Below are 25,881 nucleotides of genomic sequence, written 5' to 3' on the forward strand. Positions count from 1 at the left end.
CTATTCTAGCCCGAAACCCACCCCACCCCGCCCCGCCCGCCCTCCTTTCCTCGTCTCTCCGCTCAAATGAATGGGGGGAATGTGAGTGAGTCAGTGGAGCGGCGCTAGGCCTCGGCCTCCAGTGACAGACAGTCTCCAGTGCGCTGCTCACTTCAAAGTGCTGCTGAAACCTGACTAGCTCCTTGTAAACACTCCCGCATAACCCCCCCCCCCCCCAACACGCCCCATCCCAAAGACTCCCCCACTCACCCCGCCACCCCCTTTGCCTTCCTCCACTTCCTGCGCTTAACTCAACTTAATGGCTGGCTTGTTTGGCTTTGCACCCAAGCAGAGAGGCGAGTGAGGGAGAATGGCTCCAAGCGGACGGCGAAAGGGATTGTTTCAGGGTGAAAAAGGCGCCGGGTTTGGAAAGGCTGATGGAAAACCTGCGTTTGCGCTGAACGTAAAATGTGAACACACCCCTGGTTCAAATACCAGCTTTTTCCTTTTGCATGCAAGCAAAATAGATCGAGAATAGAATCTGGCATGTCACTTACTTTGACAAGTCCAGTTGAAGACATACTGTTTCTGTTTGGAGGCTACCGATGAATGGAGTGAGCACCAAGAATGATTTTAACCTGCAGAGTCAAAAGAAAACAAGAAAAATCTAAATTAATTCAGATGTTCTCCAACTATTTAGATCACAGTGTCAAAGTCAAGGCCCGGGGGCCAAATCTGGCCCCCCACATCATTTTATTCGGCCAGCAAAAGCAAATCAAGCATGTCAACGTCTATGATGCTTGCTCAGGTCCGAACCAAAATGTCAAATTGTGCCATGTAAACCACAATAACAGTCATTATTTGTGACTTCAAATTCATAAAGTCTAACTGCCAAGCAAGTCTTGAATATAGGGGAGGAAAAACTGCATTTAGCTCATTCACTGCCAGACATGTGCAAAAATGTGTCCACTCCAGTGCCAGACCCACAGAATATTGAGTTTTAGGACGACATAAACATTCAGTACAGTGTTGGAGACTTTAGACTCTCTTCTTTCATCAGAAAAAAAAGTTAATTCCGAAGTCATATTGGTCAGGGGTTGTTTGAGCTTGAAATGAAGGTGGCTGTCCAAAATACAATGAAATACATACATATATTAAAAAATGCAATGCGCATAAAAGGTAAAAAAAAATTATACCAATGTAGCTACAAAATGTAAATGTAAATGGTTGATAAAGATTAAATGTGTTTCTTGTTCCTAAAGCTACATTACACTTTGGCAATGCCATTTTAAGAATATCTCGCACACAACACACACACACACACACACACACACACACACACACACACACACACACACACACACACACACACACACACACAAACCAAGAAGTAAAGATTTTCCCACTGGTTGGCCATAATTTCTGTTGGCACTCTGAAATCACCCTGCCAACCCTTTCTGACATTGCAGCTAACGCCCATCTTGCACCATGATAGCCTTATAGCTATTTGGCTAGATAGCTAGCTATATAGCTGGGTATTTATTAGCAATATGGCTATCTAGCTAGTTAGCTAACTGTCTAGCTGGCTATCCATTAGCTATCTGTTAGCAAGATAACTAGCTTTCTATCTATTTTAGTTACTTCTGGGATGAGTGAACGCTGGTGCATGTGGTTGCCACTGCTCACCCACAAAAAAAAAAAATGATGCTGCGACTATAAAGTTACTTTGAGAGTTTTGAAAGGCGCTAAAAATTAAATGCATTATGATGATGATGATGATTATTATTATTATTATTATTATTATCTTTGCAATTTTTTGGCTGATGATACTAGTGCAGCGTGTTCGACCGGAAACAAATTCCTTGTGTGCTCTACATACTTGGCAATAAAGGTGATTCTGATTCAGATTATTATTATTATTATTATGACGCGGCATGGCGTTCCATGCTCATAGCGCGAAATAATCAATGGGTTCGTCAATTGCTAAGTGCAGTGTGAAAAGGCTTTAAGGTGAGCGTTCTAATTACTAGGACACTGTGCTGCTGTGACTCAGTTCATGTCATTTGAAACCTTGAAAATTCCTATGTTTGGGCTAATGTTAGCTAAATCACCTTATCCACTGTACATTTTTTTGTAATTACATTTGCTGAGTCTTGATTATCATTATTTTTTTCTTGCTAAAAGCAGCCCCCTCTTGCTCCATTTTCAAATCAGATAAATCTGGCAATGGAACAACCCTGTGTTCACTTTCTAATCCACCATCTTTGAATCCTTTTGTCTGCGTCCAAGAAGGAAAATAGGCGTGCATTCTTCCTGATGATGTTGATATTTCATCTCAAAGGTTATTGCGTGAGACCTTGAAACATCTGGAAACACAATCAGATGCTTTGCCGTTGACTCATCCAGGTTGCCGTCTGCAGGATTGACGCTGATAATGATGATGAGGATGATGATGATACTTCGGCAAACTGTAGACAGGATCATTCACGTGGCCTTCACTTTTCCGTCGACACCCGTTCCTTTGGGTGTCAGTCGTGTCCCGCGTCCCTTGGCTCAGATGTTGTCTCCTGCATGCTAGGTTGGCTCGCTCGCTCGAAGGCAAGAAGCGACAAGCTGGGAGAATGCTCCCGGAGTCTTTTATTGTGATGTGGTTCTTAATGTAAGCAAGCTTTCTCATAGAAAAGTTATGAGTGCCTATGTCTTTATGCAGCACCTTTTAACTCTTTGGAGTTATCCCGCAAATATAAGGCTTGCATAAAAGGTCGTTTGAAGACAAAAGAGAAAGAGGAGGAGGAACGTAAAGACATGCAACCGAACCTGTTTCTCATCACATCTTGGCACAGGCCCAAAAAGAACTCAACCTCTGCACTCTGGATTAGTTGCAGTCATATATTATGATGAACCATAGGGGAGCAGTGGACATTTTCCAGAACACATCTATCTATCCCGCGAGTCCTTGGAATCTCCAAAGGAAGTCCATGATGTTCTCTCGCACCCCCCCCCCCCCCCCTCCTCTCCTCTCCTCTCCTCTCCACACGTTCCAATGGCCGCCGTTGAAAATTGGGCTGAGCTCAGCACGCTGGCACATCACATTTTGGACTTGGACACCAGATGCTAACCGCGTGGATGGATTGTGATACAGCCACACACACAAAGCTCACTTTTTTGCAATGTTCAAAATGTGCGGTCAGCCTAAATACCACGGCAATGTAGCGTCCGGGCGAGGGATAGACACTCATAAAATGACTTGGTCACATAGAATTAGTGATCCACATGCACTTCCATTTTTCAGATATTTGCTCTTATGGGTGAAAAAAAAATCCTACAATAATTTGAGTATTCTAAAAAAAATTCTCAATGTTTTTTTTTCCTGAATTGGGCAACCAGTTCCTGTATTTGTCTACATCACATGTGTCAAAATCAAGGCCCGGGGGCCAAATCCATCCCGCCACATCATTTTTTTTCGGCCCGCGAAAGCAAATCAAACTTGTGAAATTCCATGATGCTTGCTAAAATCCGAACCAAAATGTCATACTTTTGGATGTAAACCACAAAAACAGTCATTATTCTTGACTTCAGATTTGAAAACTACTTATTAATTCATTTGTTGCGTGCTCTATATGTAATATGTGGAGTGGATAAAAGGCTTCCCCAAATTCATAAGGGCCCTTGAGAGGAAACCATAACTACAATGTGGCCCGTGGAAAAAAAAAATGACTTTGACACCCCTGGTCTACATCGTTATGACAGCTACATTACTTGCTATACGTCTGTGTAAGCTCTCAGTCGTACAGGAGTGGTCCATCGATGAGAAGGTTTCTTCAGCCGTCATCTGTACAGATGACGGCTGAAGAAACCTTCTCATCGATTACTCGCTATGTATTAATTTTCACGTTAGCCTTTGTGGCACATTTGCTGGCTTGACTTTCACACATCATCCTCAAATCATGTTCAATTCCAAAATTAGGTCACAAAAAAACGCAATTTAATTGAGCTATCATTACATAATACGGAACCAGGCGTCAGCCTCAGCCGCTAGCAGGCAGCGACTAGCGGTTAGCAACGAGTGCCTGTCCGAGACCGGCTACAGCGGTCTGATTACATTTCAGTCAGTTGACAACTGGCGAAAATGACTTTACTCATTTCAATGCTGACAACCCCACACAGATGCCGTTTCAACTTATCCATTTGAAACAAATTAAGCTTATTCAAGTGTGATGGTTTAGCCGGCAAAAGTACTACTGTGGGACTGATGTAAATGTAGTCCCATGGTCCAAAATCTTACCTGGCAATGTTTGTAGACAATAAACTGGTAAATGCTATTAAAATTCAGGGAAAAAGATAAATTAAGGCTGTGTATAATCATAACTATATTAAATTTCAATATACAGTAAAGTCTCGTTATATCGATATCGGATATATCGATAGTCCCGGTTATATCGATACTATTTCTATGTACGCACGGAGAAAATTACATGCAAACAGGGTCGGATATATCGATAGTCCCGGTTATATCGATATTTTTTCGGACTCCCTTGAATATCGATATAACGAGACTTTACTGTATGTTTAACTCTTTCACTGCCATTCCCAAATTTATTTGGGAATTGAAAAGTGTGACGTGGAGCGCCATTCCCAAATTTGTTCGGATCGTGGTTTTTCTTGTGGGGGGTGCCACTAAAACCCTGGTCAGACCTCTGGCAATGTTTTTTATTTTCCTTCCATAAGGGGGCAGCATTTGCCTTTTGTCCATTTTAGCGCTTTGTTCCAGCTTCAGCTTTTGTTAAAGCGCTATCTAAATCAATATGTATGTATTGTATTGTATTTTGTACAGCTGCCCCATTTGAAGCTCAGATAACTGGATACCCATATAACTTAGGAATTAACTATTTTTTCTGATGATAGGAGAGAGTCAAAAGTTTCTAACGGTGTATTGAATGTTTAAGTAGTCCTAAAACTCAATATTCTGTGGGTCCTGGAATTTGGGTGACAATGACAAAAACTCTGGCATCGGAGTGGACACATTTTTGCACATCGTCTGGCATGGAATGAGTTATTTTTTCTGTGTGTGTAAAATACTGTATCTTAAATGCTAAAATATTCAATAGCCTGACATCTTTTTCTCCCCAAACCCAAATCTTGTCATTTTCTAGTGTTTCTTTTGGCCCAGCTTTGTTTAAACGGAAGTAAAAAACTAACCTAAGAATCGCTCAATTAAAATGACTTTGCAGAAATTCAACACCAGACTCCATTAAAAATCAGATTGTGTAGGTATGATGCCCAGCAGAAATTATTAAAAGGTTGATTCATCGAGATGAACAAGTTCTGCGCCATATTGCCTTGATAATTAGATCAACATGTTTGTCACGCCCAAGTTTTAATAGTAATTGGAGAGTGTCTTCACCCCAGCTATCCTCTTGGCTTTATTTTTCCCGGTGGCTCATTTTCACGCCTCGTGCACACCATTTGTCTGCTATTTTATTGCTTGTAGGCTGCTCGGGAGAGGCCATTAGAGGGGCTAAGGGAGCTGCTGGGTAAAGGAAGGGGTGGTGGTGGGAGTACAGTCTTGCAATGGCAGGCGGGGTATCTGGGCTCGACTCTCTTAGGGAAGGCTGTGCATGTTATCAGGCAAGAAGAAGAAGGACGACTTCAAGAGCCCCTCCAGCTGCTTCGCCGAGAGGTGCCGACAGCTGTCTGACAGATATTTTGGGAGCCTGGAGCATGCCTGGGATAATAATGGGCTTGATTGGGAGGAGTTTTCGTGTGCGTATGTGCGTGAATGTGTGTGTACTGTGCATGCAGGCATTGGAATGGTAAATGTGCAACTAGATACCACAGTGCGAACACATGCTCGCCACTGTCCTTAAAGCTTCAGTGACGAATGATAACAGACAAGTCACTGTGTTGGACAATTAAAGCTCTTTGTGGTTATGCTGCAATGTTTGGATTTAGAATGCAAACTATGTTCACACTTATGCCAACAAACTGCCAATGTAGAGTTATATTTAGGGAAGAGTTTTGTTGTTGGATACATGCTATAAAAAGAAAAAAAAACACCTACATGCAACATAATAAGTCATTTAGTGTGGCGTAATACGAGAATATCCTTTTTTTTACATCTATGACAAATCACTCTAATTGACTGCACGACATTGAAATATACTAAGACAGTACACAAAAGCAAAGTAACAGCAAATGAAATGGCAAAATGAGGTGCCGCTAGAGTGGTGCCTTTACAGGAATTCCTGTATTTTGTTTTTCTACTTCTTCATTTCCTTTCCTCTTACTTTTATCACTTTGTTGCTGTGAAATGTACATTTTTCCAATGCGAGACTAATAAAGGCTAATCCAATCCAAGCTAAGCAAAACATACCTGACCGAAGATGGTCGTGGAAGTAAGAATTATTTGAATAAGCATACGCATCTGCTTGCATGTGCATTCTTATGATAAATTTGCATTAAGATGTAAATTTTTCGGCAACACCCCAACGTTGTACTCACTTTTTTCCATTATCAAAATCCTAAACTTTTCCTGGGAAAATGACAAATGTGTATTATTTTTTGGGAAATAAGTGACATTATTTCCAATAAATAATACACTTTTGTCATTTCCCAGGAAAACCTTTCCTGGGAAAAAGACAAATGTGTATTATTTATTGGAAATAAGCCACATTATTTCCAGTAAATAATACACTTTTATCATTTTTTTATTTTATCAATTCATTTTGGACTTAAAAAAATACATGTTGAGAATTCAGTCTTAATTTTTCAAGTTGAAACATGTAAGCCTGATCTCCATTGGTCGCCCGGCATGCCACCTCTGGGACACTTATACAGTATATCAGTGGCGGGCCATGCATGTTACTCCCAGGCCTTCAGTAGTGCTAGTGATTTACTACACGTCCACTAGAGGATGCCGCCCGCTATAATTTGTGACTTGAGGAAACAAGAGAAATAATAATACTAATAATACATTTAATTTCTAAGCGCCTTTCAAAACTCTCAAGGACACTTTACAGTCACAGGATTTTTTTGTGCGGGTGAGCAGCGGCACCCATTCGCGCCAGCGTTCACTCTACCCTGGAAGTAACACAGCAGCAAAGTAATGAAAGGAAGGGGAAAGAAAAGAAAGGAAAAAAATAGATATAATAAATTTTACTATGAACGTGTGAAATCAAGATAACCTCATAAATAGCAATATTATTTGCTATTTTTTTGCTAGCTTCGGAGCTGTCCAACCTTTCGCAATGATGTCCAACTATTCTTCTATTCTTGAAAAGTCAGTCTTGAAATGGCTTAAACAGTATATCTGCAACCAAATCCATTTCTTCTCTTCCTTCAGCCATTGTGGGTTGACAAAACCGGTATTAAATCGACAATATATTTTCGAATGTAGCTCGCGACAGATACAGTGTGATAGCTCTGGCCAGTATGCTTTTATCACCTAACAGCTCTTTGGCTACTAACTAGCCAATCACGTGACTAGTCAATCAGAATCAGAATCAGAATACCTTTATTCATCCCGCAATGGGGAAATTTGCAGTCCACCGCAGCAATTGAAGAGATTGAATCATAGTTTGCAAAAACTCGGGCGTTCCCAGCGCCCTCCAGCAGGCCTTGGGTTGCCAACTCAAACTCTGATTGGTTAAAGCAACAGTTTCATCGACATTTACTTTTATGCTCCAGGGCCCGCAGGACTGATTTTGAAGGCATCCAGGTACATTTCTGACCTCAGTAACAAATGATGGCTGAAATGTGATTGGTTAAAGGCTTAAATACAAAAACACACAACTGGAAGCAACACACAAGGGAAAAAGTAGTCAAAGGAAGCTGAAAGACAATTTGGAATTACTTAATAAAAATGTATGGGCAAAATCTAATTAGCATTAGTCTGTGATTGTGTTATTTTTAGGCCAGCAGGGGAGGCCTTGCAGGCCCTGACGGCCCACCACTGCAGTATATGCAACAGGTAGTCCCCCCCCAACACACACACTCACACACAAATTGCTGTAATCCCGTGTGCAACAATAATTTCTCTCCCATGAGCGTCTGCGGGGCCCGGAGCCTTTGATGATGACTTATTGAGTAGGCTCCTCTCTGGTGAGCGTGTTGCCCCCCCTCAGCCTTTCCCTCCCCGCAACCCACTGTTTAAATGGAGGCCCTCTAAACAACCCTGTCTGAGGAATTTACAGCCCTGGCCCCGTCCAAGAGAGAGAGAGGGAGAGGGCAGCAGGGAGGGAGGCACACTGAAGCCTTGTCCCAACACAGCCAAGAGGGGAATGAACAGCTTCGGGCAAGGTGTGTGTGTCTGCGCGTATGTGGTTCTCCTCAACCTCTGCGTGTGTTCGCTTGCGACATGCACAGCTTGTTGTGTTGGTGTTCATGAGTGTATGTCCAAAGATGAATGAGCAAGTGGTTATAGGAGGTCTCGCCAACTCTGTAGGATCTCTGTAATTTCACATAATCACTTCCATGTGGACCAGCCGAAAGGTGCACCACTCAACTCCTAAGAAAAGTGTTTTTGCACTGGGCTATGCTATTGTAGCATAGGTACAGTGCGAGCAAAATAGAGGAGACACCACAAAAGGGACAGAGGTGAAAGCGTCCCACCATACACAGCAGGTGGCACTATCACAGTCCAATAGGTAATTCCATGCAGATCAATGATCAATTAGAAGCCTCCACCGTCACAACAAAACTGAAATGTACATTGTCTTGGTTATTTTTCCAATGTTTTTGTTTTTGACAAAAGTGCAAAAGCGGTCGTAATATGACAAACTACTACTGGAAATAATAATATGATGATCAAAGTCAGAATTTGTGAACATGAAATTAGATATTTTAAGTATTATTTTTAGTAATATGATGATGTTAATTACAACATAATAGTTTGTTCGCAATAACTTCTGCTCTTCGGCAAGCTTAGCAGAAACCTGATCAAGTGAATCGAGTATGTTAGAAGACTAAAGCGTGGGGTACCCAGGGGGCGGGAATGGGGCACCCCTGTTTTTCTGTATCTCCAAATCCAACTGTGAGGTGAGGTGGGGAGCATTTGTGAAAAATATGTCCCCATTTTATGGGATTGTTCTTCTGTACCAAGCTCATAAGAGAACTCTCCTATCACGGCATTGAGTCTTGAGCGATAACATTCATTGGAACTATTTAAAGTTGATTGACGCATTAATAATTCAATAAAAATAAGGTGTGTCCTAAAACCTTTGTAAAGCTTGAATGTGAGCTGTCGTTTCTTCCAACGTGAGAAAAGCAATTTAGATACATAGTTGAAGAAAAAAAAACATTTTGCAGCGAGGGGAGACGATGGCAAATACTTTTTGGGGAGAAAGGGTTGCTTTCTGTTGTTTTGTCTTGTCTCCAAATTAATTCACGTCACGAGGCTCTCAGTTGTGATGGTGAACTGCGCCATCTTTTGTTAAAATGTATTAGCTACAAGAAAAGGCTCAGAAACTTCAGTCACTCTTCAAAGAGACAAATTTGAACGTTAGGAGAATGAAAATCAGTTTTAATAGTACAAAATAATAATAAAAATAATACATAATTATTTAATAATTATTATTAAAATTAGATATTGTTATATATGAGACATTTTACATAATATTTTATATATACATTTTAGTATATTATTTATTTTTATTCCATATAATTTACTATTAATTATTATTTGTATTATTACTCAACATCATTTTACTATTTATTATTTACAAATATATATGTACTCAAATTTTAGATATTAGACATATATATTTTATATATCAATGTTAGTATTATTATTACCATTTATTACGACATATAATTTACAATTAATAATAATTATTATTTGTATTATTATGACATATGTTACTATTTATTATTTACTAAATATGTATATACGTACTAAAATTATATATATTAGATCTTACACATTATATATAATATTTTATATATACATTTTAATATTTATTAGTATTAATTTACATATAATTTAATATTAATTATTTTTATTATCATTATTACATATAATTTTACTATTAATTACTTTATTATTATTATTATTATTTATTTGTATTATTTTTTTAATCTTTTTGGGCTTCCCAACATTTTATTGAATTTTTTATCCTATTAATGTATTGTGAAACAAGGCAGTCATAGCTCTTCAAATTCAGGCTTGAGATATGTTCTCAATTACTATTTGCTTTCACAAACTGTGCACAAAGTAGTAAAGAAACAATGTTGTCTACTCTCCATGTGTTTGCCCACAGCCTGGGTTACGCTGACATTCGTTTCCATGTCTGTAATGATCAGGAGTCAAAAGTGTTTTTGGTCAAAGGTCAGCAGTTTCACAGTCCCTCGCAAGGTTAGTTGTTGCAGTGCTAAATGTTGAGTGCGAGTACCATAAGGATGAGATGATGAAGTCGGCTTGTGTGTTTCTAACGATTTTAAATGGAATCCGAGCCAGGTTCTACAAAATGCCTTGCAGTGCAAGTGAGTAGACGATAGAGGGCAGTGCAGTTCAGTTGTACAGTCATCCACTTTGGTTCAAAGCAGTCTTTTCTCAGTCATTCGCGCTCACCAGAAAGTTTTTGGGTGGAAAAAAATCCACTCCGGACATCAGTTTGAGTTCAACACACAACTGGGTAAATCATAACAGGACGCATAAAAAAATATCAATGGCCCATGCACAGTGAGGAGGTAGTCTACACATATTAGCTTGAAGCTATGATTTGTGGGAAATTCCAAGTCTTGTACTTTGACAGATTCCTATTTTAGGGAATTTATCCAAATCGAAAGAAGGTGGCGTGAGAGCCTGGCCATGGTTTTGCTCTTGCTTTTCATCACAATCCAATAAGTAACCGTGAAAGCAGGAAATAAACTGATTCGTTTCAAGAACGAGCCTTTTACACACCATGAAATGATCATCTGCATGAGAACAAAACTACCCATATTGTCTCTGGACTTTGCTTGCAGCAACCACTTCCTCAATGACAAATGCAGATAAGAAAATGAGATAGTCATCTTGTTCCTTGCACGCAGTGACTACACGCAGTTTAGCATTTACTACAACTGCACTCAAAATATATTTTCTCAACTGTCATATTAAAAGCTCTCTACTTCTGTTTCTAGAGTGACAAGCAGCAGACCCCATCTGGACCTGTGTTCATGTTGACACTGGAGCAGCCTTGGTGGGATAATTGCAAATCACAGCGGTTGTTTTTCCAGACTCAGGACTCAAGTGGTCCTCAGGAGGGGGACCACTTGGCGGAGGTGGTAGGAGAGGCTCCAGAGTCTGTTGTGTCTGGTCAGAGGTGATGCAAAGACCCCCCTCTTGCCCCACCTCCGCAGGAACCCCGCCACGCAAATGTCAATTACAGAGTTGAAGCCATTTTAATAAATAACAGGGAGAACCTATTAATATTGTTGAGGATGAACAAGTTAAAGTTAACTCATTCACTGCTACTCACAAATTTATGCAGGAATTGAAAATATAACGTGGAGTACCATTCGCAAATTTGTTTGGGTTTTGTTTATTCTTGTTTGGGTGCTGATAAAGCACTGGCCTTGTCCTCTGGCAATGTTTTTTTACCCCTTCCACAAAGGGGCAGCATTTCCCTTTTTTTTCCATGTTAGTGCTTTGTTCCAGCTTCAGCTATTGTTCAATCACTATATAAACCAATATGTATGTATTATATTTTGGACGGCCACCCTCATTTGAAGCTCATATAACTTCAGACCCATATAATTTAGAAGAGAGTTTAAGGTATCCTACGCGGTATGGGATGTTTATCTCGTCCTATGAAACTCAATATTCTGTGGGTCCTGGGATTCGAGCGACAATGACAAAAACCCTGGCACGGGAGTGGACACATTTTTGCATGTCTGGCAGTGAATGAGTAAAGCTGCTTTTTTTAAACAATGTATTTGGATTAAAATTTCTGAATTTGGCAAAGAATAAAAAAGAAGAAATGAAGAATCATAGTTGTAATTTCAAAGGCTGTAATGTTGCAAAAACAAAATCTTTTTTTAACCACCAAAAACATAATATTCACTGCTGAAATGCATGAACAACCCTTGTCTTCTCCACCTTTTTCGGGCAATGTTTGAATTGAGTACTTTGTGGTCTCTGTGAGATCACCGGTGTGGAATTTTGAGAAGGGGAGGACAGATTCCTGAGTGCTGTGTCCATAAATGCCACTCGAGTTGCCACCTCTAGTGCAGATGTTCTCCACAGTGGGGGGGAAACACCTCCCCAAGGCATTTGCTACAGCATATGGATGATACTGTTATAAAACAAGACGTCACATCTCTCGCTCTTCGAGGAAGATGTCCACATACTTAAGAATTAATGACTATTTCACACATTTTACAGTCCACAGGTGGGTGATGATCCACTAAAAAACATGCCGCCAACACTTTTCTGCTTGATAAAGTAAGCCACAGAAAACGACTGAAACAAACGAGCACAATGAGACCTTTGCCTGGCCGGCTCTTGATAAATCTCCACCTTTTGTTTATATGTTGAAAGGGCTTTTGAGAGCCGATAAGGTGTTTGCAGCATGCAGGTTGGTGGTAGCGCCTCCTAGTTGGAGGGTGGAGTCAGGCTGGATCCAAAAGGGAGAGTATGAGGAGTGAATGTGAGCCAGCTCAGTTTTGTCTCACATTGACTGCAAGAAGACAGGAAGTCAGCTACCGAGGCGCGGAAATGACAATCTAAATTCTAGCAGACCGCAAGAGGAAGCAGTCATCATGAGCGTGGATGCGGGAGAACAGCGACGTTACGTGTCCACCTTCAGGATGCACATCAAGTCTGGGAACGCGCCGAGAAGCGCCGATAGAGTGGCGACAGATGCGGGTGAGGACTTAATTGTTGTCTTTGAGGAACGGCTTTTGAAATAAGTGTGAGCATATTGGTGGTGCTTCACCTCAATGACATCATGGCTTTGAAGGAGCAGCAAAATGAAATGTGACCTATAATTTTCAAGGACTGGACTCGGAGTTCAGGTGTTCTGAAGACATTGAACAAACATTTTAGATCAGCAACTCGATAGTGTAATACAGGCTGTCACACTCTCCAGACTTAAACCCAATAGAGAAAGCATTTTACCTGACAAAGAGGACGACCATATGGACAATATGAGCACCACGTCACAGGTTTTCTTCTTTCTCTATTATATTTAATACAGAGCAGCGGTGATTAATAGCCTTTACAAAATAATTTTCACAATTCCAGTGGGATTGGAATTGGGCCGTGCCATGACTGTGGAACGTATTACACAGGCTAAGTCAGTCCACTTTAGTTTTAATTTATTTTATATTTAGATATTAAACACAGAGCTGTGATCTAAAATTTGTTAGGCTTAAAATAGTCCAATCAATCCACAGACTCAATCCCTATGGAGTACCCTTGCGGAGATCTCTTCTGCGTTATGGGCACCAGAATTCAGTTTCTCTTTCCCTTGCCATATTTCAAATTTAATACAGAGTAGTGATCCAACAACTGGATGAATAACGTAACATTTTCGAGGTAACATTTTTGCCACAGCAGTGACTTTATGATCCTAATTTCCTCGACAAGTCTTGGCAGATATCTTCTAGAACAGTGTTCTAAATGGTGTGTTGTTTTTTTGTTCAAAGCAGCTACAAGTTGAGTCAAAGTGCTCCCTTCAGCCTAGAAGGTAATATAGTCCTGATGTCGACGAAGCGTCAACGACACTGCTGACAAACCTCTCGCAACTATGCCCAAAAGGTCAACACATAACACGAATGTTATGTGTTGACATCACCTGACGGTTGTTCTGCGTTTCTTGTAGCTTCATAGCTGGGTGTGGGAGCTATCCTGTAAATTTATGGTTGCGAATTCGGTTCTTTTGAAAAAGCCAGAAAGACTCATTTGATCAAAAATGGTTGAGGTACCGCTTGCCAAACAGTGAGCCTACATGAAATAGTGCTGCTATCCCTATAGCTTGCCATATACCGGAGTAAAAGATGAATTGAATTTAGATTTTACATGTTGAACTCCCCAAATAACAGTGATCCGAGCTTTGCAGTTTTACCGATGTGCTTTCAACACAATACAGCAAAAGGCAACTATTTAGCATAATCTGCAAGTGTGTACAGTAAACTGTAATGTTGACATCCTCTGCTTTGCATTCTGTCCAGAAGTCCCTTCCTCTCACTATCGTACCGACCCGCCTGTCTTCGTACAGCCGCTACAGGACTGCTATGTGGATGAGGGTGACAATATCACCCTCGGTGCCGTCCTTTCCGGGAGGCGACCCGTCAAAGTCACATGGTTGCACAACGGTGAGCTTTGATGCCAAAGCAATGGATGCCAAAATGAAAATACTGTGGATAGGCAATTCATCACTGTATTGGTCTTAAAAAAACAGAGATACTTGGCCAGTTGACTTGGCCTCCTTCACCATCTCAATGTGTTCAAAAAATGTGATCAGGTTTCAAGCTTAGCGGTTGTAAAATGATTCCATATACGTATTTGAAGGAGTGGGAATCGAAACAGATGCCATAACTGCTTTCAAGTCTGGGGAAGCCATGGCTGAAAATGCAAAGGTACTCAATGCAGATGTGGTCAAAGACCAGATCAAGAGTCATTGGGGATTGGGAATGGGCTAAATCATGTAATCCTCACAGGATTAGGGAAATCATGTTATTATTGTCCAAAAATCCACAACAGCCACGGGGACGGAAAACAAGCTAAAGCAAGCTAACCCCAGAGGGGATTTTCCAGGAGATTGGAAGCTCAGAAAGGGCAGAAAGATGTGATCAATGAATAGAAAAACAACTAGAGACTAATAGGTTTCATCCCTCACCATAAAGAAACATGGACTTCTGCTTCTGAATATTTGACCATCATTGGTTCGTTCCCAAATGGCAGGTGAGGTAGCCCGTTTTGGAATCCCCACAATGGAAGGCGACAACGTAAGCTTGGTTGTGCGCGACTGCCTGCCAGAGGATGCTGGCGCTTACACCTGTGTGGCGGAAAACACGGCAGGGAAGACTTCCTGTTGTGCCACCGTGTTTGTTACGGGTGAGGACCAATGATATGAAGAGTGTTTTTGTCATCTCTTGTATTTGTCGTCTTGTCAAATGAGTCAGTTCTTATTTAATGACCATTTTCTGCCAACAGACTTTGAAACTATTTGTAGCATGCGGAGTCAAGCTCATGTAAATAAGAGCATGAAGGGAAGCGAGAAGCCACTTCAGCCTTCTCGGGAGGGTCAGTTCAACTCCAGAGGATCCCCGAGCACCCCTCCGAACAGCTCTGAGCCGCAAAATCAAGTCTCTTCTTCACAAGGTTAAGATTTGATGTGATTATTGCTCATTCAGTCTGCAAAGCCTTCACTTTGGTCGTCATACCAATCAAGATGGGACTCACAAAAATGCCATGTAAAAAAAGAAACAGGAAAATCTGTTATTTGCACCCTCTAGGATGTTTTTTTTAATTCAGACCTTGAAAGCAGTCTCAATAGATATGACTTTTGGTATGCATATCAATGATGAGCGAGCTTAAAAAAAGTCCCAGGAACCCTTTGCTCAAAGAGAGATCTGAATTTGAAGCAGATGCAATGGCTTGGGGTGCTCTCCTACTTTTGAAGGTAGTTTTACTTAGCAACATGAACATTGTAATATACTGTTGCAAAAAAAGTTTCAACATCATATCACAACAAAATTTTCCTCCAGAATGATCACGAGATTTTCTTGAATACTAAGCCCTTAAAGGCAGTTATTAGAGGCATGAAATGTGGTTTGATTTTTCTATGGGGGGAAATCGCACCCCCGGGATGTGTTTTTTTAACTCCCAACAGTTGTTTTGCTGAACAACATATAATTTACCAAATCATGGCCAGGCCCCAACCAAAAGAACCCATTTAGGATCATTATGGCCATTTCTGGCTGTTCTCAAAAAAAAATCATTCCTTGAGACTGGAGCTAATGTCTTGTAGGAGCAAAAACAGGAAAATGCATCATCTCCGGTGCTTGTGTGACCGCCAGACAATAAAGAAATGTCAAGGAAAGGAAGATTACAAGTGCCATGTAGGGAAGTCAACGCGACTATCCCACACCCCATTCTTTTTAAAAAGCATCTTGCCTTTTCCTTGCAGGGGTTATTCCAAAGAAAAGAGCCAACTCAGCAACACGTAAGACTGTTATTCATTGCTTTATACTCCTTACGCAACTTACGCCACGTCATTTCATTCGGCCCGTGAAAGCAAATTAAGCATATCAAGTTCCATGATGCAAACCACAATAACAGTCATTATTTGTGACCTCAAATTTGAAAACTACCGATTCAATAATTTGTTGTGCGCTGTATATGTAATATGTGGAGGGGATTAAACATTTTAATGGCTTCCGCAAATTCCTAACGGCTCTTGACAGGAAACCTTTAACTACAATGAGGCCCGCGGCAAAAAAATGATTTTGACACACTTGCCTTACGCTTACTTGGTGTGCTATCTTGTACTGCATACCTGTCAATGTTGGCTAATAGCTACCCTTATAAATTATTATAATTCTCATATAAAAGTTGTAGTACGCCGTACATTATTTGAAATGATTTAAAAAAACCGCTAACACAAGCAAAAATGCAGACAGCTTAACGCGCATGTGCACATTATATTTTTGTCAATCCGACCGTATGCAGCGATAAAAAAATGTACGATTGAGGATTACTTTTGCTGTTTTGCAATAATAGTAACAATCGTAGCGATCGGCGGCAGCATTGTCGTTGACAACCAGCAGTTGAGACGAACAGGATTTGAGCCAGAATCAGAAAGCCTTTAATAGTCCCACAATGGGGAAATTTACAATCTACAGCAGCAACATCGAAAGGGGGTGGTGAGGTGAAAAGATAAAAACAAAGTATTCTATGCATATTAGAAATGTTAGAAGACTGAAATGTATAACTATGCTAAAATATTTCATAAAAAGAACTGTACAAAATATTGTAAAAAATATGTTTTGTATATATCATTGTATTGAATTGACATATTTTTCAAGCTTTGTAATGTAATCTTTTGTTAAATTATTGGGGTTGTCGGAGTTATATTGCGTTTATTGCTTTGGAATGTTGTATGATTGATTGGAGAAGGGCAGGAGGTCGCGAGGCAGGAAGAGGGTGTGTTCGGAGTTTTACGAGACAAGACGAGAGGGAAAAAAAAGAAAAGCTGCATTGAAATGGAGTCAATCTCTCCTTTTTCGGCAATCCTTGATGTAGAAAAATACCAACCCCTCAATTTACAGTAAAATCGGTTTACCATTTTTTGATTTATTTTTTCTTTTGTGCACAGAATACTTTGTGTTATCTTTGACCCCCCCAATTTTGCTGCTGTAGATTGCAAATTTCCCCATTGTGGGACTATTAAAGGCTTTCTGATTCTAAAGTTGTAGTACGCTGTACATTTGAAATGATAAAAAAAAAACATAAAATATGTGGAAAACATATACGTTGACATGCGCTAGAAAATGTATTCCTGGTTGTGTATGGTAATAAATGCATAAATGTCTCGAGGCGCTGACCGTGTCAACAAAACGGTTGTTTGTTGAACTATATAATTATTTTCAGACATATCTGTCACTCACCCGGGCAGGTCCAATGTTGCTCTTGGAGAACCCGCCTCACTTTGTGGAGGCCAAGGCGGGAGATCCGGCACGCATCACATGTCGATTTAACGGCAGCCCCCCTGTGGTGTCTTGCTGGATCCGGAACAAGGAGCAGGTGATGTGATGTTCTGGTCGTGATGGCAACCATTTGATCCAATTTTATTGTACTTCCTGCAATACAGAACAGTGTTTACTTGTTCTGCATTGATGAACAAAAGATACATTTGTCATCATGTTGCAACCCCGATAACCTCTCGTGGAATTTGAGCGATCTATGCATGTATTGACAATGACGCTTGTTGTTTGTTTTGGGTGACTTTCTCGCAGATAGTGGACAGTCCTGAGGTTTGGACAGAGAACTCGGACGATAGCAGCACATTGGTCTTGGCAGAGGCCGGAGCACAGCACACGGGTCGCTACACCATAGTGGTCAAGGACCGGAAGAGCTCAGCCCAGCACATACTCACACTCTCCGTCATTGGTAAGGATACACACATGCACAATAAATATCGACATTACAAAAGCGCAGCAATGGAAGTGAAAATCATGGTCACCAGATAGGCCGCAGCCTCCCACTTCTTGTCCTTTGGTCTCACTGGTGTCCCCCGGGAGCTTTGTGCTGTCTTGGTCGGGGCCCTGCTACGACGGAGGCAGCGCCGTGCTGGGCTACGTGGTGGAAGTCCGACCCAAAGGCCAGGAATGGAGTGAGCTCACAGCCCAGTGTACAAGCACGTCGTACCGGGTGTGTAGCGGACTGCCGCCTAGAGAGGAGTACAGCTTCCGTGTTCGGGCCTACAACGCGGTGGGGGTCAGTCAGCCTGGACCAGCATCGCCTGGGGTCAGCATGGAACACAGGGGTGAGTGTTTTTATATACTGTGCATGTATGCTTACGATTGTTTGTGCAGTCAAACATCGGTTCTCGTCCAATTCGGTTGTCAAGCAAAAATGTTTTTTTTATGCACCGGTATACAACTGAAATTTGGTTCTCAACCAAACTTTGTTTTGTTTTTATGTTCCAAAGTTAATGTTAAAAATGGTGAAAATAAAACATATTAAAGTTTGTTTTTATAGTATTTTGCAAATGACCTTCTCTATGTTTATGTGTTTATCCAGTTTATGATGTAAAATAGTTAAAAAGTGCTTTTAAATAGTTCTTTTCTAGACTTGGAACAGATTACAATGTTTTACATTGATTATAATGGAAAGTGCTGTTTCAGTTTTCGAACAATTTGGTTTTTGAACAGGTTTATGGAACGGATTATGGTCGAAAACCAAGGTATCACTTTTTCTCAGTCTTAGAATTGAAACTTGCAAAACAGCAAAAATCTTACAAATACCAGAGTGTCATGTTTCTGAAAAAAAAAAGTAATGTTCTTTCTCAAGAAGACTTAGTTTGGATCTGTTGCTTCTTGTCTATCTAGATTCTGTGGAAACACATGAGGAAGAGGAGAGCCCCGGGGCCTTCGTCTCTATTGATTGCGCGCACAAAGTCACAGATCACTACGATGTTCAGGAGAAGCTTGGCATGTGAGGATTTTTTTTTTTTTTTGTGACGAGGGTAAAAATGTGGTGGCACAGATCTATCTACCCTTTTTGACTTTTGCTACAGTCTACATGTATGAAAAAAAAATATTCAGAAACATTCCGATCAATTATCAACTTATTCACTGCCAGACGATGTGCAAAAATGTGTCCACTCCAGTACCAGGGTTTTTGTCACTTTCACTAAAATTGCACGGTCCACAGAATATTGAGTTTTAGGACTACATAAACATTCAATACAGAATTAGAAACCTTAGACGCTCTTCTTTCATCAGAAAAAAAAGAGTTATTTCCTAAGTTATATGGGTCTGGAGTTATCCGAGCTTGAAATGGGGCAGCTGTACAAAATACAAGACAATACCTATTGTCGATATTGATTTATGTAGCGTTTTAACAACAGCTGAAGCTGTAACGAATATGGACAAAAGGCAAATGATGATCTCTTGTGGAAAGGAAAAAACATTGCTAGAGGTCTGACCAGCGCTTTATTGGCATACATTCGGGAATGGCAGCGAATGAGTTAATTAATACTCGACCCATTTACAGTGAACCTGTACTAAGCAGCACAAAACTCTTTGTGTTTGTTGATTTGATTGATTGACCCCATACCGTCAAACACATGTCCTGAATACTTTTGTACCGTCGTCCACTTTACCAGGGGTAAGTTTGGCCTGGTGTTCAAGCTGAAGCACCGTCTGAGCGGCCGTGTGTGCGCCGGAAAATTTTACAAAGGCCGACGCACCAAAGAGAGGGAAGCGGCCCGTAAGGAAATCCAGCTGATGAACAAACTCCACCATCCCAAGTTAGTCCGCTGCCTGGCTGCCTACGACCACAAGCCTGACATGGTTATGGTCATGGAGTTGTGAGTACCATCGCACTACTTTTATACACATCTTTGGTCACTATGTTAGGTTCACTAAAGATCTGAATGGTTGAAGAGCAAATGAAGAAACATCTGGGGCTACTTAACCTAAAAGAACGCACAATGATACGATGTTTGTGTGCAGCATCGCAGGGGGGGAACTCTTTGAGCGGATCGTGGACGACAGCTTTGAGCACACGGAGCCGGCCAGCGTGCGCTACATGCAGCAAATCCTGGAGGGGCTCTCCTTTATGCATCGGCAACTCATCGTCCACTTGGACCTCAAACCTGAGAATATTGTGTGTGTCGACACCAGCGGCACTGCTGTCAAGATCATTGATTTTGGATTGGCTACTCAACTGGGTATGTTGGTTCGCACCATCAGATGGACCCGAGAGACATACAGGGGCTTTTTTGCTCAATTGTTTTTATATTTAGTTCACAATTAACTCATTCATTGCCAGACAAAAATGTGTCCACTCCAGTGCCAGGGTTTTTGGCATTGTCACTCAAATTCCAGGACCTACACAATATTGAGTTTTAGGACTACATAAACATTCAATGCAGGCTAAGAAACCTTCCACTTTCTTCTTTCATCAGAAAAAAAAACAGTTAATTACTAAATTATATGGGTTTGGAGTTATATGAGCATGAAATGATGGTGGTTGTCAAACAAAGTGCTAACATGCAAAAAAAAATGAAATGCTTCCCCCTTGTGGAAGGGAAACATTGCCAGAAGTCTGGCCTACGCTTTATCGGCACCCAAGCAAGAAAAAAAACGAACTAATTCGGGAATGGCGCTCTGTCATATTTTCAATATTTTCTTACAGCTTTAGCTGTTGTTAAAGCACTATATAAATCAATATGTATGTTTTGTATTTTGTACAGCCTCCCCCATTTCAAGCTCAGCTCACTCCAGACTCATATAATTTAGGAATTAACTCTTTTTCTCTGAAGAAAGAAGAGTCTAAGGTTTGGAACGCTGAATTGAATATTTATGTAGTCCTAACACTCAATATTCTGTGGGTCCTGCAATTTGAGGGAAAATGACAAAAACCCTGGCACTGGAGTGGACACATTTTTTTTGCACATTGTCTGGCAGTAAATGAGCTAAAGGCTATCAACCACTTTGGAAAGTTGAATTTATTTTCCCCTAGTCGACTAATCATATGTACATGGCATTCTTTTTTCCAATTGGCCAATTTATAATAATAATAATAATAATAATAATAATAATAATAATGATACATTTCATTTATAAGCGCCTTTCAAAACTCTCAGTCACTTTACAGTCACAGGATAAGTTTTTCTGTGGGTGAGCAGTGGCAGCCACACGCGCCAGTGTTCACTCAACCCGGAAGTAACTCGAATAGAATAGTAAGACAAATAGATAGAAAGCTAGCTAGCAAGCCAATAGATAGCTAATAGCTAGAAAGCTAAATAGCTAGCCAGCCAGATAGCTTTTGTACGATATTACAGAAAAGACAGAGAATTTACAGAGGATTTCCATTCACGCGTCTACTGCTGATAATCGACTTTCATCTTATCATAGTCGACCACAAAAAATATTTAGTTGTTCACTCCCTGCACCAAACTCGGTTTGGAGGTTTTGTTTCAAGCAAATTTCCTTGCCCCCTTGACTGTATTTACTCAAATTAAAATTACATTAATTTCCCACTAGATGGAAAGACAGGACCTTCGGAGATGACTATTTATAGACAAGAAATGAAAAGCTACCATTTCCTTGAAATGTTGATTTTAACTGTTTGATAGATGGCAAGACTGATCTGCGGGTGATGCAGGGGACCCCAGAGTTTGTGGCCCCTGAGGTGATCAACTATGAACCTGTTTGCTTGGCCACAGATATGTGGAGCATCGGCGTCATCTGCTACATACTGTAAGCATTTGGCCGTGACCCTCATTAAGTTGTCACGCGTAGATGCAAAGCTCAACACGAGGAGTTGAGTGATAGTGGCCGACCTTTGGACATATAGAGGATGTTGCATTCGTGCAAGGCCTAAACAGATTATTGAACAAGAACAATGCATCAATTTCAGGTTATCGACATTTGAAAGAAACAAAAATATAAGAAAAGACAGGGTAAATACTGTATATGGTTAAGATGTTTTTATTTATCTTTATTAGAGGCAAATATGATATGAATATTATTTCAGATTTTTCAAAATGTTATGATCATTTTTAAAAGAGTGTTAATATGGATTCTGTTATTTTTTTTCGTCATAGGAATTATTCAACACGGAATAATTACAAACGCATTTAAATTTGCATGGTGTTCCTTTTGTTTATTTTACAATGCTGTTTTTTAAATACTTTGTTTCCTCTCTTTTTTTCCCAATTTTTCTTTAAGACAGGGTAAATATATGGTTAAGATGATTTTATTTGTCTATGTGAGGCAAATTTTATATGAATATTATTTTGTATTTTTCTAAATGTTATGATTATATTTAAAACAGTGTAACAGTTTTTTTCAGAATAGAAATTAGCAAACATGCAATAATTACAAAGGCATTTAAATGTGCCTATTGTTCCAGTAGTTTATTTTCCTACGTTGTTTTAGTCTTTTTTCATTTTTTTTCATTTTTATTTAAAGGACAACCGACATCACTTTTTTGTTTCCTAACTGACATCAGAAAAACGTTTTATAGCATCTAAAATACCCAAAACACGCAGGCTGATATTTTTAGTGAAATGCAAAACACCAATAAAAATGACTTAAAGTGTCCAAAATCTGCCAAAAATTGAGCTGCGAATTGGGCATTTTCAGAAAGTCCCGCCCCCAGTTCGTGACGTCACGACAAGACGTCTTGCATTGCTTGAGAATCAAAACAATGGCTTCAGATTCGGAGAATATGCTTTCTTGTTACACCTCCAGTTATGAATATGATTCAAATAGTTCTGAAGAGGAAAGCATACATGTTTGCGATCAATTAAAGAATTTATTCCATGCCATTTTGAGGCAACATTGGGGAGAAACGATCACCAGAAAAGAGGCACAAAATGGCGACCTCCTGTGGCCACCTCCGTTTCCACAGGCTGATAAATTCCTTATATGGAACTTGGACACCTTCTTCTGCCGGCTTTTGGGTGCAACACAAGGTTTTCAGACCAAACAATACAGCAAAATACATTGACGTGATGGAAGGACTGCTACAATGTCTTTTTTTTCGGTCAGGGGGCGTTCCTTTAGTGACGTCAAGTACGGGGTGGTCACCAACTCAAAAACAAGACTTCCTGAATATTCAGCGCGAGTCTTAAAACGTAAAATGTTGCTATATGCGGTGGAATCTTTTTAAAATACGCTCAGTAGAAGTCATTTGAAGCCATTTTACAAATTATGGACACAACTTGTCTGGAGACGTCGGTTGTCCTTTAAGGAAAGACAGGGTAAATATATTGCTAAGATTTTATTTGTCTTTATTTGGGGCAAATGTTATATTAATATTATTTTGTATTTTTCATGTTATGATAAATTTCAAAACCCTGAAAATACGTATGGATTTTATATTTTTTTTCCGAATAGAAATTAGGCAATTAAACAAGGAATAATTACTTAATTACTTAAATAAATTTTGACACATCGCTCTGCCTGTCTTTCTGTGCCATGTATTTGCAGACTTAGCGGCGAATCACCCTTCCAAGGAAGCAGCGACGCCGACACGCTGGCTTTGGTGACGGCGGCTGACTGGGAGTTTGACGAGACGAGTTTTGAGGACATAACTGACCAGGCCAAACTTTTCATAAGCTCCTTGCTTGAGAAAGATCCCAGGTGATCTCCAGACACTTTACTCGGCGCATCCTATAGTGTGTAGGTATACCTAACAGTGTTTTCCTTTGTCCGTCTCCTAGACGACGCATGTCCTGTGAAGATGCCCTGGCTCACTCGTGGATGGCGGCGTTCGACTCTGGAACCCTGGCCTCCACCAAGAGTCTTCCCAAGGAGAAGATGAAGCGCTTTCTTGCCAGGCAGAAATGGAAGGTAAATGACAAATATTATTATGGGGGGACATTTGTTTTATTATCAATGTGTATTTTACAAATGATGCAAACCAAGATGCATTTGTTCAACAGTATAGTATCTGGGACATTGGAGGCATGTTTGAAAGTCAGCGATTTAGAAAAAAAGAAGGGAAAAAATAAGGTTGGCTGTTAATTGGCTTAACTATTAGACAATTTGTGTATTGAGGAACACTGTCGGTTGAGGCAATCAACATTTGTCATGAAGCTGATTGTGTTTATTGTATGTTGTTCAATATAGCGACACCGGCGGCTGTGTCAATCCTTAACTATCCGGGTTGTAACTAACGGTGTAGGATACATTAAATTAGCTAATGGTATTTACATTACCTTGCCATCATTTCACTTGTGCTCAACAGAAAGCAGGCAAGGCCATGCTGGCGTTAAAGAGAATGGCTTTACTGAGCAAAGGGGACAGCGCTTGTTCTCCCACCAGTGCCATTGAAGGTGACGGATCATTTGTATTGCTTGATTTTGATTATCTCATCAGCAGTTTCACATTAATTCTTCCTTCTTGACTCAGAATGCCCCATGACACCAGAGACAGAAGTTGCCTTACTCTCATTAGAGCGTAAGATGCAGGGACCCCCATGCTTCACCAAGACTCTGCAGGACCAAATAGTGTCCACAGGGGCCAGTGCTCAACTCGACTGTCACCTCCTGGGTAAGAACTCATAGAAATCCTTTAAAGGCTGTCTTTCTGCGCAACAGTGAACAAACAAATGTGACAAAACTGTTTGATGATTGAAAAAAATGTGACTTGGTTGGAAGTTAGACCGTGTTTTAGCTCAAAACGGGTAAGTTAGTTTTGTGATTTTCTGATAATGTTCATGCCAGTATTAGCTGAATATAAGATGCCGTCGATTTTATGGTTAGCTGTACAGTATTTAAACTAAATAACTAAATAACGTGTAACTATGCTCTCACTGAGTTCCACTGGTTCCATGTGACGCCAGGTGGTTGAACGTCAGCATATTTCATTTCATCCTGAAACGAGGATTAAATATATAAAAAACATGGCTAAAGCAGAAATGTATGCGATAACAGCACGAGAATAAGAAGTCCAAGTTATTCTTGAGTCATTAGCAGCTAGCTAGCGATATTAGAATTATCACGGGTGTATTCAAAACAACAGTTAGCAGTTTGTTGTCAGCTATTTGCGACAGAAGTACCAGTACCAAGTCGGAATTATACATGAACATTATTTGTGTTGCTTTATGAGCTGGATAATCGATTAAAACAAACTCAATTTGTTCTCGCCTATTAATTGTAACTAGGATGCTATTGCTGAATCGATAACTCAGGCCTGTAATTGACTCACATATGTGTTGTTTCAAACGGGGTTTTATTATCTTCGTTGAATTTAGGATATCCCGACCCAGATGTGGTTTGGTTGCGCGGTGAGGAACCCGTGGAGGAATCTTCAACCGTCCGAATCGAGTACGAAGATGACGGCCGCTGCACGCTAATCCTCGTCGAAACGAACCTACACGATTCCAGTATTTACACCTGCAAAGCCACCAACGACCACGGAGAAACCTCTTGCTCGGCCTCACTCGTTGTCCGAGATTCAGACTGAATGTTGTTTTATACAGTGCAGATCCTTAAGGGATAGCAGATTTTTAATGTATTTCTGGCATTTATTTAAAAAATGCTTTTTAATATGTATGAAATTGGTGAAGAAATTATCGTCGTACAATTTTGTTCAGGAATTAAATAACATTCTTACTTAAAACTACATTTTTACCAACTTGTTTTTTTTTTTCTTCAATAATTTGCCCTGCGATTGGCTGGCAACCGGTTCAGGGTGTCCCACGCTTATTGACCGAAGACGTCTCGGATAGACTCC

At 40.3% G+C, this 25,881-nt stretch overlaps 1 protein-coding gene and 1 long non-coding RNA gene across 2 annotated transcripts; one reads left to right on the forward strand and one right to left on the reverse strand.

The window, feature by feature from the left end:
* Positions 1 to 380: 380 nt before the first annotated feature.
* LOC148885530 (uncharacterized) lies at positions 381 to 18,271 on the reverse strand. The gene is made up of 3 exons (XR_016118088.1): positions 18,147 to 18,271; positions 17,572 to 17,763; positions 381 to 617 (listed from the first exon to the last, which is right to left on the reverse strand). It is a non-coding gene; the product is annotated as an uncharacterized LOC148885530 (long non-coding RNA).
* On the forward strand, positions 12,612 to 25,770 carry mylk5 (myosin, light chain kinase 5). Its single transcript, XM_089018943.1, has 17 exons — positions 12,612 to 12,823; positions 14,131 to 14,274; positions 14,864 to 15,016; positions 15,116 to 15,283; positions 16,092 to 16,127; positions 17,580 to 17,707; positions 17,920 to 18,073; positions 18,150 to 18,449; positions 19,015 to 19,120; positions 19,794 to 19,997; positions 20,143 to 20,360; positions 21,771 to 21,894; positions 23,632 to 23,784; positions 23,865 to 23,994; positions 24,392 to 24,479; positions 24,556 to 24,696; positions 25,400 to 25,770. Exons 1-17 carry the CDS (start codon positions 12,718 to 12,720, stop codon positions 25,609 to 25,611), a joined length of 2,565 nt encoding a protein of 854 aa, XP_088875069.1. The 5' UTR covers positions 12,612 to 12,717; the 3' UTR covers positions 25,612 to 25,770.
* Positions 25,771 to 25,881: the final 111 nt, after the last annotated feature.

The sequence above is a fragment of the Hippocampus bargibanti genome, linkage group LG17 (genome assembly GCF_051943395.1).
Source record: "Hippocampus bargibanti isolate YZ-2025 linkage group LG17, ASM5194339v1, whole genome shotgun sequence".
NCBI lineage: Eukaryota > Metazoa > Chordata > Actinopteri > Syngnathiformes > Syngnathidae > Hippocampus > Hippocampus bargibanti.

Excerpts from the sequence above, each read along its gene's own strand:
- mylk5 (XM_089018943.1), top strand. The coding sequence starts at position 12,718 with ATGAGCGTGGATGCGGGAGAACAGCGACGTTACGTGTCCACCTTCAGG. Across the intron at positions 14,275-14,863 it reads AGTCACATGGTTGCACAACG|GTGAGGTAGCCCGTTTTGGA; the intron begins GTGAGCTTTGAT and ends CCCAAATGGCAG. Across the intron at positions 18,450-19,014 it reads GGTCAGCATGGAACACAGGG|ATTCTGTGGAAACACATGAG; the intron begins GTGAGTGTTTTT and ends TTGTCTATCTAG.